We start from the raw sequence: 12,525 nt of genomic DNA on the forward strand, positions 1-12,525 counted from the left end.
TGGATTAATAAATACCTAAACAAATGCTAAATGGATCAACTTCCTAAGTAGCAGCAGCAGCAGGCAAATGGCATTTCACCAAAATGTGCCATCAACAACGAATTTCCCTTATTCAGGACAATAGGTGGAGGGAGATGGGGGGTGGTCTAAGATTCTGGGAATAAGAGGAGTTTACCAGGAGCTTGACGGGCAAGACAATAAAATCAGTAGTGTTATGGGCTCGGGAGTGGGTGTCACAGTATTCCAACTAGGGGGAAAATGAAGGCAAATTTGTTTGAGTGGGAACAATTAAGGCCTGGCTCTGTACATAAAATTACTGTAGCGCGACTAGAGAAAAGAAAAGTCGTCAAACCACAGTCGCTCAGGTTCAATCAAACATGCCCTGGACTAGCTTTACTTCAGCCGAAGATAAAAACGTGTCCTAAGTGGATTTTACAAAAACTGCAGTTCCTCCGGTGACCACTTGACACAGGCTCTAAATCTGAGTCAATCCTCTAGACCAGTGGTTCTCAAACTTTTTACATCATTCCCTACATGGCAGGAAGAAATATTTTCACGCCCCATTTAAACAAAATAATGGCAGAAAAGCCTAGCTGCAATTTGCGTCCCACCAGTGGGGCGCTCCACACACTTTGAGAACCACTGCACTAGACTGTTTATAAGAAATTGATAAAGTCTGTAGTATCACGTATTCTTTTGTCTCACTGTAAAATGGCAGCTGCCATGTTGTGTTTATTTTTATTGTCATGTCTTTTTGGTGCATGAAGAAAAAAAACTAGGAAGCTTGGTTAGCAAGATCCAAAGACTGTACGTATCACACAGACAAGGATAGCTGCTACCCAAGTAAAAAGTAGGATCATTTCACTCACCAAAAGTGGTTGACTAGCTGGCAGCTGCAGGTTACATTATGACCAAATGATTGCCAGGTAAAGCAGCGACACCCCTGGCTTTAAGACTTTATAAACTTTTATCAGATGAGTTAAGTTCAGTCCCAAGTTTTCAGAAAGGGGTAAAAGAGCTATTTATGTCACGCTATCAATTCTTGAACACTGGAGTAAATGGACGAAACACCACTTCCATACAGGGATCATTTTTCAAGCCATGTCAGTTGGTCAATCCCAAACATTCTCCCAGAAGGAATTAACTTGTTTAATGTTTTAGACCCTGTATCTAATCCCCTCTCTTTATTAGATGCATTTTTTTATAACATGCTTATAATTAGGAGTGTGGTGCATTTGAGTGACAGCTGGGTGCTGACTAGGTGTTACTGTAGCTAATTTGATTCACTGAGCCAGATCCCTTGAACATGTTTGTGATGCTGTTGCATTTTGGAGCATTTTTATTGAAATTATCTCACCTATAATATGGCGTGCTGTGAGGTACAGCCCATCCAAGAAGTCCCCCCCCCCGCCCTCCAACCTCTTGTACAAACATGTTTCTGGTCCCAGTGCCACAGCCACATTTCATACATCTTGTGGTGTGAACAAGACTTGTCCACCATACAGACTTGCCATGAAGCACAGAAAGCAGTGTATTCCACACATACTCTCATACTAATTACAGCCCATATAATAACTGTGTTGTTACAATCTAAAGCGTAGGCTCTCTCTACCACTCTAAACTACAGATGTGAAGGTAAATTACAATTAATGAGGCTGCATTTGAAAGTAATTACCTAATCTTATGCGACCCTGGGCTTGTACACTACACATGTGGTTATCCAACATGGAAAACCAATAAAATAAAAAACTTTATTTCTGGAAACTCAACAGACATCAGCGTTTTTAGCACAACATTTTCATTTTATATTTTGAAGATATTATTAGTCTAATTCTTAAAACTACACTACAGTTATTACCCTGAGCTAAGACTGTGCACAAACACATGCGCTCTATTGATAGAGCTAAGGTTATGGCACTAGGAAAGAATCTGCCACAGTCTGCCAAATCTGACAGCTTTTATTATTTATTAATTACCTTACTTTTACAAGTTGGAGAATTCAGTAATTTACTGTGGCCTGCTGGCAGGAGGGGGAGGAGGAGGAGGCTGTTTTTCCAGCCCAGAGGGACAAAAGGCTCTCTCAGGTTGTCCAGCAGTTTCTGCATCCTGACTAGACTTTATTTTTTCTTCGTTTATTGATATAGAACGTGGAGAAACCTGGTGTGTATACATATAATTTAATGCGTTTCATTAATTATTATCACTGCTTAGGTCAGGTTTTATATTCACAATGATTCCTACTCATTCACTGCAAAAAAAACCTAGGGAAAAACTCTTTTCATGCCCTTCTATATATTTCACAGTAATTTTATAATATATAAATTTAAGAATTATAACACAGACAAATTTTTTTATGTTTTTACAAGGTCCAGTCAAATGAATATTGCTGTTACTACTACTACTAATTGTAAGACAGTATTTTCAAAGTGCCCGTTTTATCTAACAACCCCTGGTTTTAAAGTGTTATATAAATAAAATTGTACTGTATTGTATGTAAAAGAAAGAGGAAAAAAAAAAAAAGTCAAAAAGCAGCAAGAACGTTGAACGAGCGTGTGCAGCAGCTCCCAACCAGGTGTGGAATAATAATCATGCCGTACCTCACTCTCACTACATTCGCTGGGGTCATCACCATGAATGGCCATCTGGTATTGGGCGTACAGCGCTGACGACTGCTGATACGACGCCATGAATTGAGGGTCCTCAAAGTTCACTGGCACTAGCCTCACCTTCAAGCACAGGGTGTTGGGGGAGGGGAGGTGAAGGGAGGTTTTACAACGATAAACAATGCATACGAGGACAGTGAGCAGCTAGAAAAGGGAGGGCGGAGGACGTGAACAGTGCTGGAATCAACAGTGCGTTATATCATAGCGTTGGCATCAGTCTCCTAGCCCTTGAGAAAAGCTGGTAACACAGTACTTGGTTACTGGTTTATTCAAATCAGATTGCCGGGCACACAAATATCCAAATATCAGCGCAAGCAAACATTCTGCATCTAGGAGACTGATGGTGTATTTTCACAGCAATAACGTAATGAGAAACCTGAGGATGAGGCTAGTGCACCGCCCAGCTATTACCACAGATTGGCTGAAGAGGACTGGTAATATCAGACTGAACCCAGCATCAGTGCGTGCGAGGTCCAGAGCAGCAGAAGCCTGTCTGAGTGGATCATCTAAGCGGGACGCGTACAGATTCTTGTCCAACACCGCAGACTCTCCTCAAAAAGGTAAACAAGGTTGAACTGAGTGCACGCAAGAAAATTAAAACCACACAAACACTACGAGCTCCAGTTCCAAATTCAAATCATACTCTGGTTCAGAAACTGAAACTATCGTGAGGGCAGGGTGACAGTAGACACAGACAGGGCAAATGTGTGAAGGTCGGGAGGGGTCAGCTGACAAACTACCTCAACCCCCAAACTAAAAACAGCTCAACACTAACGACCCGGCTGGCCGACCAAGGGCCAAGTCAGACACCTGGAGAAACACCGCTCTCAACCCTGGCGTATGGAAACATTTTCCCCTCCATTTCCTCTCCCTTTGACTTTCGCATTTATACACATACCCTCTCTTTAATACTAGCATGTTAATTCACTTTCCCCCTCATTCAAGCAGATGCTTAAGACTATTTAACTTAATTCTTGTTTCAAAGTTCCAACACAAATTATTTATCCATTCAAGTCTAATTTTAAAACTTCGCAGCGACCGAACCCAGTTATACAAATGCAATGATGCTTAAATGATTGAATTGAATGATATTCCTGTATGAATAAGTACAAAAATGGAATACATCAAAGCCTTTTATTTCCTTTCTAGGTCCCCACATTTGTCGACCCTCTCCCTCCCTCCCTGGGTACCCCTAGAAAAGGTTGACCTATGCCTCCCACCCTCTGACCTGGCTCTCGGTGGGTTTGTCAGGAGGGTCCTTGTGAATGCCCATCTGGTAGAGTTTGTACACCTGGTAGGAGGCGTCGAAAGAAGCTTTGAACTGCGGGCTAGGGGGATTGGAGCGCACTAGCCTCACCTTCAAAAAGAATATGGGCAAACAAGAGTTAACAATAAAATGTAAGAAGCAATGAGAAAAGTGTAAGTGGTTATTGAAAATGCCCAATTAAGAAAAAAAAAACTAAACTAAAAATTTAACTAACAAAACAAAAAAAGACCACAAAAGGGAAGAAAGACTGACATAAGCACACCCTCTTAAAACCATCTTTTGCAAATAAATCACAGCACTTACAATTCCTAAGATATCATTTCATTTTAATCAAAGGCTTCTTTTCACCTACGACAGCTGTACGAGACCTTAAGCTCAAGTTGTAGTGAATACTTTGGAGAAAAATCTCATTTTATAAAATATAATCTAGCTAATCTAATCACACACACAAATATCTTTCGTTTTTAATAGATGTTTGTGTAAGATGTGGCTTCATGAAAGTGGGTGTGTTATGTCCGTCTTTCTTGTGACACAAGAATATTACAAACAAGTTGCTCTAAATATAATCATTAACATATTTGCTAATGTGCTTTTTGGGATAAATGGGGATAAATGGCGGAGCATTTCTTCAGCTCTGCCATGTCATCAAAAGCATGACAAACATTAAAACCACAGTCCAAGTTCAGGTAACCTAGTATAAGAACACAATTAGGCAACCTAAGTGGCCTAATAAGTTATAATAGGTTAATTTTTACATACAATAATTACAGGTGCATAGAAAAATTATGATGCATCCATCACATGTGTACTTATGCAGCAGTGAATCCAACAAGGCATATATGATAAGCTCAAACTTCAACAGAGAAGATCAGGAAAAGTCTTTGATAGAAAGACGGGGAAAGAAAAACTGACCAATGCTGCTAATATTAAAAAAATGAAAGGATCCTTCTCTCATCGTCCAGCCCCATTTAATTAACTGTCTCCTCATTTTGAAGTTTTTGTTGGCCACAGAGGCTGTGCCATATAAATCCCCTGGAAGGACACGACAGATGAATCGAACTTGGGGTTTGTTTGGCTTGGAACTTAACTCTTAGGTCTCTCATATGAACATTTGGCATCAGCATCCTTTAGTCAAACAGAGATGCTGAACGTCTCAAGTTTGCTCGTCTTAATATTGTTCTTAATCTGGAGATATATATTTTTGATAAGTTCAAAAAAAAATAAAAATTGGGGGAAACTCGCACCACTAGCAGACAGCATGGAAATGAAATTTCCAGTTCTCAAAACAGACTTGAAATTCAAAACCAACTTAAATTGCTTAAGAATGTTCAAATAAAGCCAAACAACACAACTGCACTTTGTTTAGCTAATTAAAATTTATTAAAGAAAAGTGTTGTATCTTAATGATATTTTGTCATGAACCCTCAAGACCTTTCTTTGCACTGTTATAAGTAAAAGGACAGACGAGAAAACTGACTGCCAAACCACTGCATATTAAGTAATGGGATAAAAGAACATCTATGGAAATATGAAAAAACTGCAGAGGCTGTACACAGGCACTCTTAAGGGGAAGAGCAGTCCCATACTTTCCAGAGGTGCCTGAGGGGATTTGTATCATGTTGTCACACTGACCCCAAGTGGCGGCATGCAGAACCCCGGCTGCACTGCATGGTCATCTAAACTCGTCTTCCCTGTCCCTATGACTCATCTCTCTGATCTGCAAAAGTAGTGAGCTCGTCCAAGGACACAGAATCAATCGTAGCAAAAGAGTATTATAAACAATGAAGCTTTGCAGAAAGCGACGGTGATCTTATAGCAAAGCCAAAGTGAAGATGCTTAATCACCAAATTTCCATTTCCACGTTTTATATGGACCCGGCAGGGTTTTTTTTTATGTATCCTGCAGTGTATTCTCGAGTGTGACATCTTAAACAGATGTGTTTATGAAGAAACTGAGCTTGACTACACTTAATTGCTCTAGTGTAAACACAATAATCATCTGGTACTGGTGTGACAACACTTAAGGATCAACACAAGACACGTCCAACTGACAACATCAGAACGATTTGCTAAACTGCTAATGATTCAAAATGTTCCTTAGCCAGAAATCTGTTGCAGCCCTGCTCTATGTTCTATAATAAAGAGCTAAATGGGTCAAGTAGAAGCCTCTCCAAATTGTATGACTTGTAAAACATATAATTAACCTCCATTTGCATCGGATAACATTGTGTGCGTGGCCTCTAAAGAGAATTCAATTATAATTCCTAGCAAACAAATGAAGCCAACTGAAAAGAGCTCTCTAGTCTCACGGGGTACATAGACAAAAGGCAGACACTGCCTGGTTCATCACTGCATCTGGCTTAAATCTTGGTCAAGACCAGGAATGACGTTACTCTACCAACCTCAGATGGAGGCTTAGCCAGGGATCTCTCTTCTACATTGTTCTCCTGCCTGCCAAAATTTCATTTCCATGTCTTCTCATACTGGCTGAGCTGGGTGCTGTGGTTTTAATGTCATCAGCAGAGTAATGCAACCCATTTTGTGTGGTGTGCCTGTCATTTGGTTGAATTCGAAGTAGGAAGAGGTGGTTTTTCCACTCCGCTTTGGCTAGCTATCCTATCCGTACACATAAACACATGTGAAGTCACTGGAGCTGGGGAAGAGCTCTGTGAGACCAAATGTTCGAGCTAGCTAAGTCCAAACATTACAAAGCCTGAAAGCTAGACTAAGAACACTATTTCTTAATGACAGAATCATCAAAATAGGTTAATGATTATTTAAAGTTACAGAAAAAAAAAAAGAGGAACAAAAGTTTGCTCCACAATATTTTTGTTCACCTCAAGGCAATGAGCAGAGTTTTCAGGCAATGATTCGCTGATGAATTCTTCCAATGTTTTTGATTGGTTGTTTTGACTAGGAGTGGGTTGGGTAGGAGAGACAGTGGAGGAAACGCCGTCGCCATTTTGCCTCATTTGTTCTTTCTGAAGACGCCGCTCTTTCCTCAACTCTTTGGCCTTCCTACACGGCGGGCGGCTAGGATCGGCTCCATTCCCTGCAAGACAGAAGGAGAAATGTCAAAGGTTTCCTGAATGTGCATTATCGCTTTCATTTTATGCAAAGACATGGTGAGAATATGCCACGGACGTAAAAGACCCAGTTTAAAGACTGAACTCGGGGAGAATGATCATTTTCAGCTTCAGACTGCTTTTTCGGTAAGAATAAACCAAAAGTAACAAAGGCTTTAACTTTGAGCCGCTGTAACTTTCAAAAAACATATGCAATAGCTGCCCGTCACTTTGACTCCAGTAGCACATAGAATATTGTTTCATGGCTGCCAAAGCAATGATTTAATGTAAAGACTACTGAGGTAAGGATGGTGATTACCTCAGTCCTCTTTGATTTTTCACTGAAGCAAGCATAGTTGGGGTTTTTTTGGCGATAACAAAAAAAACCAACCTAATAATAAAAACAATCAGGTCTGCTGGTGTGGGAAAATAAATGAGTGGACCAGCTCATCGTACATCGCAAAGAGAAAACAACACACGCATTTTTTTTTCCTTCTATCAGCAAGACTGACAGAAACAGTTCCTGAAATTACTAAATCTCTGCCTGTCCCTTCTTCTCATCCTGCTGCCCCTCCTCCTCCTTCATCTCCTCCTCTACCACCACAACCTCCTGGGCTCTTGCCAAGCCCTTCAGCTCTCCGGGCATCCCATGTCAACAGTTTACACGCCCACATCCTGTTTGGAGCAATAAGGAAACGAGAGCCGTTTCCTGCTTGTCATATTGCCAGCTGCCACCATCAGCTCATTCACCAACTCCCCCTCCGGTGAGGTCACAAGGAAGAGAGAGTGAGCGAGAGATCCCGATGCCTGATCCTGACAGAGGAGAGAGAAACAGATCCTGGCCAAGAATCACTCACGGCATTCAGCTTTAGCTGTCTCAAGGTCCTGTGTCTATATGGCAGATTGCACCCTGTGAACAGTAAATACAGAACTGAAGCTATGCTATAAAAAAATGCTAAAAACATGAAATGACATTTGCAGTGCATAAACTAAAACTAAAAAAAATATTTTTGTATTTTTTTATTTATCGCTTACTGTGTTCTTCTTCTAAATGATTTGTTGTCGAGTCATCGGGGGCGATAGGAGCACATAAATGTAGTGACTAAGAAAATTAACAGCGTAATATTTAATCTCAAGATTGCCACATTAGCGTTTTATTGGAAATGAAAAGCGGTGCGAAAGGAAGTTTGCACTTGCAAGAAATCACCTCTGGTATAAACAGAGTTGTGGCTGTGATAGCGTGGTCACATAGTTTACCTCTTTCAGAATAAACAAACCAATGTCAAGGAAGAGTGGTCACGCAGACAACAGGAACTACAGCCTGGACCGAGTTCATCACACTGACTCAACCACAAACACAGCAACCCTTATCCATGATTACTCTGTCCATGCGCCTCTCTCTCCCAGTAATTACACTCTCAGCATCGACACACACTTTCTCTCTTAGCCTCACAAACACAAAAAAAAAAAAAAAACAGGTACTCCCAAGGACAGGATATGCAGCTGTGGTGAAGATAAAGTCTGACAGACCAGTTCCTGTGGAAGACAGATGCACTTTCTCCAGCAGTTAGCGCTTCATAAAATCTATGACATTCTCTATCCATGCTTCCCCGAGCACACATATGGCTTTCAGAAGATACACTCAGTGTAAGCTGTCTAGAAATGTGAAATACTGCTTTCCTATACGTAAACATGCAGCACACAAGTCAGTATTGATTTACAGTGGTTGGAGGATACTGTCGTCTCTGTTCTGCGTGTGCAGTGGCATTTATTGCAATGTATAACCCTTGAGAAACTACCAACTTAAACTCTCTGCTGTAATTAAAACTGGTTCCGCTTAAGTTTTTGGTAACTGGAAACTCCCCAAAGTTATAAAGTGCACTAGTCATAAAAGTAGAGGGAAGAGAGGTCCAGCTGTTTTCTGCTAACGGTGAAAAACATGATCGCACACGGCTTCAATAATGTTGAAATCTGGGCTCCGGGGAGGCCAATCCATGACTGATAGTGTTCCAGTGAGTGGTGTTTACAGCATTAGTATCGTGCTTGACATCATTTTCCTGCTGGAAAATGAAGCTGTTCCAATCAGACGCTGGATCAAAATCTGGTGATACTTTTCTGTGTTCATAGCCCCAAACCATGACACAGCCTCCACAAATAGCTGTAGACACTCACTTTTCCATCTCATTCTTGACCTACTTCTGTACATACTGACGATGATTTGAACCAAAAATCCCAAATTTGGATTCATCACTCCACGTGACTTTTGTTCACCGATTTTCGGTCCAATTCTTGAGTAATTTGGCATACCTCAGCCTTTTCTCCAGGTTTCCTTTAAAAAATGGCTTCACAATACCCCCGCCTCCACGGAGACCATTTCTAATAAGGCTTTGGTGAACAGCAGTGAACAACTGAAGGCCCTAATGCATCTCTCAGGTCCTGTGTCAGGTGTTTGTTGGATTCCCCCCCCCCCCCATTTCTTAAGGAAGTTCAGTGTGTACTGCTCTCCTGCTGTAGTTTTTTTTTTTTTTTTAGGCCTGCCACTTTCTCTTTCCCCCCCCCTAGTTTTCTCAGGTTTTTGGTAAATGTGGTAAAATGCTCACCTTGTTGGTCTAAAAATCCTATTTTATTCTTGTCAAGCTATATTATCTTTGACATTTGTCATAGATTCACCAAAAAATGGGAACAAATTATGCGTTTTCATTACGAAGTTGTTGATCTTGTGTAAAAGCCAGACTGGTTCACCCCTTGAGTGCCTTTCTCATAATCATTGCATGATTTACAAAAAATTTGAACAATAATATTTCTCCAACATCCTCTCTTGCCTTTTAATTAATGATGCTGGATGGCGTTCTCATCAGAGTTGGAAAGGAAAAAAAGCAGCTGAAGCCTGAAACATTAAAGGTTGTTAAAAACGCCACTTCCTCTGTCTAATGGGAGTTTATTATCTCTTCCCTATAAGTGTTATTAATTCATTATTGAGGGGATATCCTGTGCTGGAAAATAAGGAGGAGAACATAGACAGATAATTCCAAACCAGACACACACTCCTACGAAACAGTGAACAAACAGTGCCCTCATTCACCAACATGCTGCAGTGTGAAGCCTGGTTTACAAGGTGAACAGTGACACCTTCTGGCAAGATCTGATACTTCAGTTAGTGCAGAGCACAGCATGAGGCCACATTGGATACAGTAGAGACAGCATAAATTTAAGCAGAAAACCAAAGAAGCCATTAAGTATTAAGTACAAACAGCTAAGGATTCCTCGATTAGACACAGGTGGCTTATTATTAGCTTAGTTGTAGTTGACTACATTTAAACAAATTAATAAGTAATCATGTATTCAAATTGTCTTAGCTGCAATGTTTAAAAAAAAAACATCCAAATTAAGTTTAATTGCTGCAAAGAAATTCCAAAAACACTAAAGGGAAACTACTTATATAGCAAGCCAGGATAAAAATTCACCACATAAATGCTACATTAATACTCTGTATGATCAGTGCATTTTTAAGGTCTGTTTCCATTGTTTTCTGGTGGCAGGATCTGCTTTCTGTGTCTGAAGTTCAGTGTTGACAGCTCAGCATCTACAGTGAAAAAAAACAACGCTTTGCTTACAGCTTTTTCTCCCCTGCTGTGCTGACAGCATTTTCAGTTAAAGAGCATTACTTCCCTCTTTGTCCCTGACAAAGTGTCAATCCATAGCGGTCACTGACAATCAAACTGTTTGGAATCCCAGACTGATCTAATCCCGTTCTTAGGTCCTTCCTGGAGTAGACTGTGGAGACTCGGAGCACTCGGTACAGATGAAGACACAAAAATGTTTCACGCATTTTTGTAACCTAACAACAACGCGGCTTTCTGAGAAGAGCTCCAAGACTGAAAGCACATAACCCAGAAACCGGCCTTTCCAGTTAGTGGGTTATTAAAACGAAGAATAAGGTCAACGTGAAATTATCCGCTTCGGTTTCACACTTACTGGGAAGCTTCATTGCACTGGTGGTAATAAATAATAACACCCCGTCAACTCGATTAATATCACCTTCAGCCCGTTTATGTGTGAGAAGGTGCACACACAACAAAGCCGAGAGCAAAGAGAGGTAAAAACCCCGCACTACTTATTGCTGAGGCTTCATAGTACAGCTGCTTGAGCCGTTCATATAAGGATTTATGTCATTGTTTTAAAACTTTAGTTAGTTTAATTTTTTTATGATCACTGCCGCTCCAGGTTTAGATTGATAGCTCATTCTATTCTATGTGATCTAACTAATTATAGTACTAACTTTTTTCTCCCCCCGAGCAACGGCAAGTACAGCACTAGTTTAGATGACTCCTACCTGGTTTGGGAGCTGCGGATGTTGTGGTCCCAGCCAGTACAGACACTGGATCATTTTGTGATGTTTGCGAGCCTGTAGGTGTGGCATCTGCTGCCTCCTTCTGAACTTCTGTGGTAGATGGAAACTCTGTAGCATCCTTCTGAATGCCTGTGAGAGCGGTGTACTTTAAATGTACTTTCCTCAGTTCCTGTGGTCCTGCCTCTTCACACACCGAGTCCATTGGCTCACCTATAATGCAGGAAATCAATATTGCTTACACCAGACAGCACACTGTAAATTACCCTTCTCTTCTGTTTTGAATTGAATTCGTTTTTGAATTAGCACCCAATGCTAACTGCACTTTAAACCAGGGTGCTCACTTACGCCTGATCATTGACATCAGAATATGACATTACTGATCTGCAGTCATGCACCAGGACTGCTCTCTGTGACATCCTGCAGTTAAAAAGCCTTGCTGTGAAGGGGTCTCTGATGAAATGTTATGTGCACAGTTTGTGAGCTTTGCAACTGATGGAGCTCTTATGAGCTGATAGAGAGGAACAGCCATACTCCTGTGTAAACCCATAAATCTCAATCTGCCTGCTGTTCATGGCATCATTTATATCAAAACCTGTGGTCCATGAATACATTACAGACTCAAGTCATTTTCACACATTTATTAAGTTTCAAACTCAAGTCAAGCATGTGTAGTGCTTCACACTACAAACTACAACACATATGCAGTCGCAGAGCACTAACTGCTTAAAGAGTATTGCCATTTTTTCCACGAACTGTACACCAATAGAGACTATGAATGGATGTGTTTATACCTCATATATTATACATACCTGCACAATCTTCCTGCCCCTTTTGCAGCTCCCCTTTGGATATAAATCTGTTCATCTTCTTCAGGATTTTCTTGTGGGATTTGGAAGGCTGGAATTTCAGAGCGTGGCATCTTGAGAGAGGATACAAGGTAAAGGTTATTGGTTGTTAAAGCAAACATTTAATTAACGTATTTTTTCAACATAGATCAAACAACCCTTGTGTATTCTAGGTTTTTTGGTCTTATCAGATCTTAAGTTACTTAAAGCATGACTCATAAAAGGAAATTTTGGTAAGCAAGTTAATAAAATTACCTGATGGTATACTGTGGACAGCATGTCTTCTGCATTATGGGTTTGTAAACATACTTCCCACTTCTGAAAATGAAAACATG

At 40.6% G+C, this 12,525-nt stretch overlaps 1 protein-coding gene across 6 annotated transcripts in view; it reads right to left on the reverse strand.

Moving 5' to 3' along the window:
- The window catches only part of ate1 (arginyltransferase 1), a 52,258-nt gene that overhangs the window by 34,912 nt on the left and 4,821 nt on the right, over positions 1 to 12,525 (reverse strand). For 3 of the 6 annotated variants that reach the window (XM_080288077.1, XM_026190964.2, XM_026190965.2), the window contains exons 3-8: positions 12,446 to 12,508; positions 12,155 to 12,264; positions 11,328 to 11,555; positions 6,767 to 6,981; positions 3,892 to 4,020; positions 2,598 to 2,726 (exon numbers count right to left, since the gene is read on the reverse strand). In XM_080288077.1, the coding sequence (XP_080144203.1) occupies positions 2,598 to 2,726; positions 3,892 to 4,020; positions 6,767 to 6,981; positions 11,328 to 11,555; positions 12,155 to 12,264; positions 12,446 to 12,508 (874 nt within the window). The remainder of the gene's footprint in view (positions 1 to 2,597; positions 2,727 to 3,891; positions 4,021 to 6,766; positions 6,982 to 11,327; positions 11,556 to 12,154; positions 12,265 to 12,445; positions 12,509 to 12,525) is intronic. The other 3 variants (XM_026190968.2, XM_026190967.2, XM_026190969.2) reach the window with 3 other exon arrangements.

The sequence above is a fragment of the Astatotilapia calliptera genome, chromosome 13 (genome assembly GCF_964374335.1).
Source record: "Astatotilapia calliptera chromosome 13, fAstCal68.1, whole genome shotgun sequence".
Taxonomy (NCBI): domain Eukaryota; kingdom Metazoa; phylum Chordata; class Actinopteri; order Cichliformes; family Cichlidae; genus Astatotilapia; species Astatotilapia calliptera.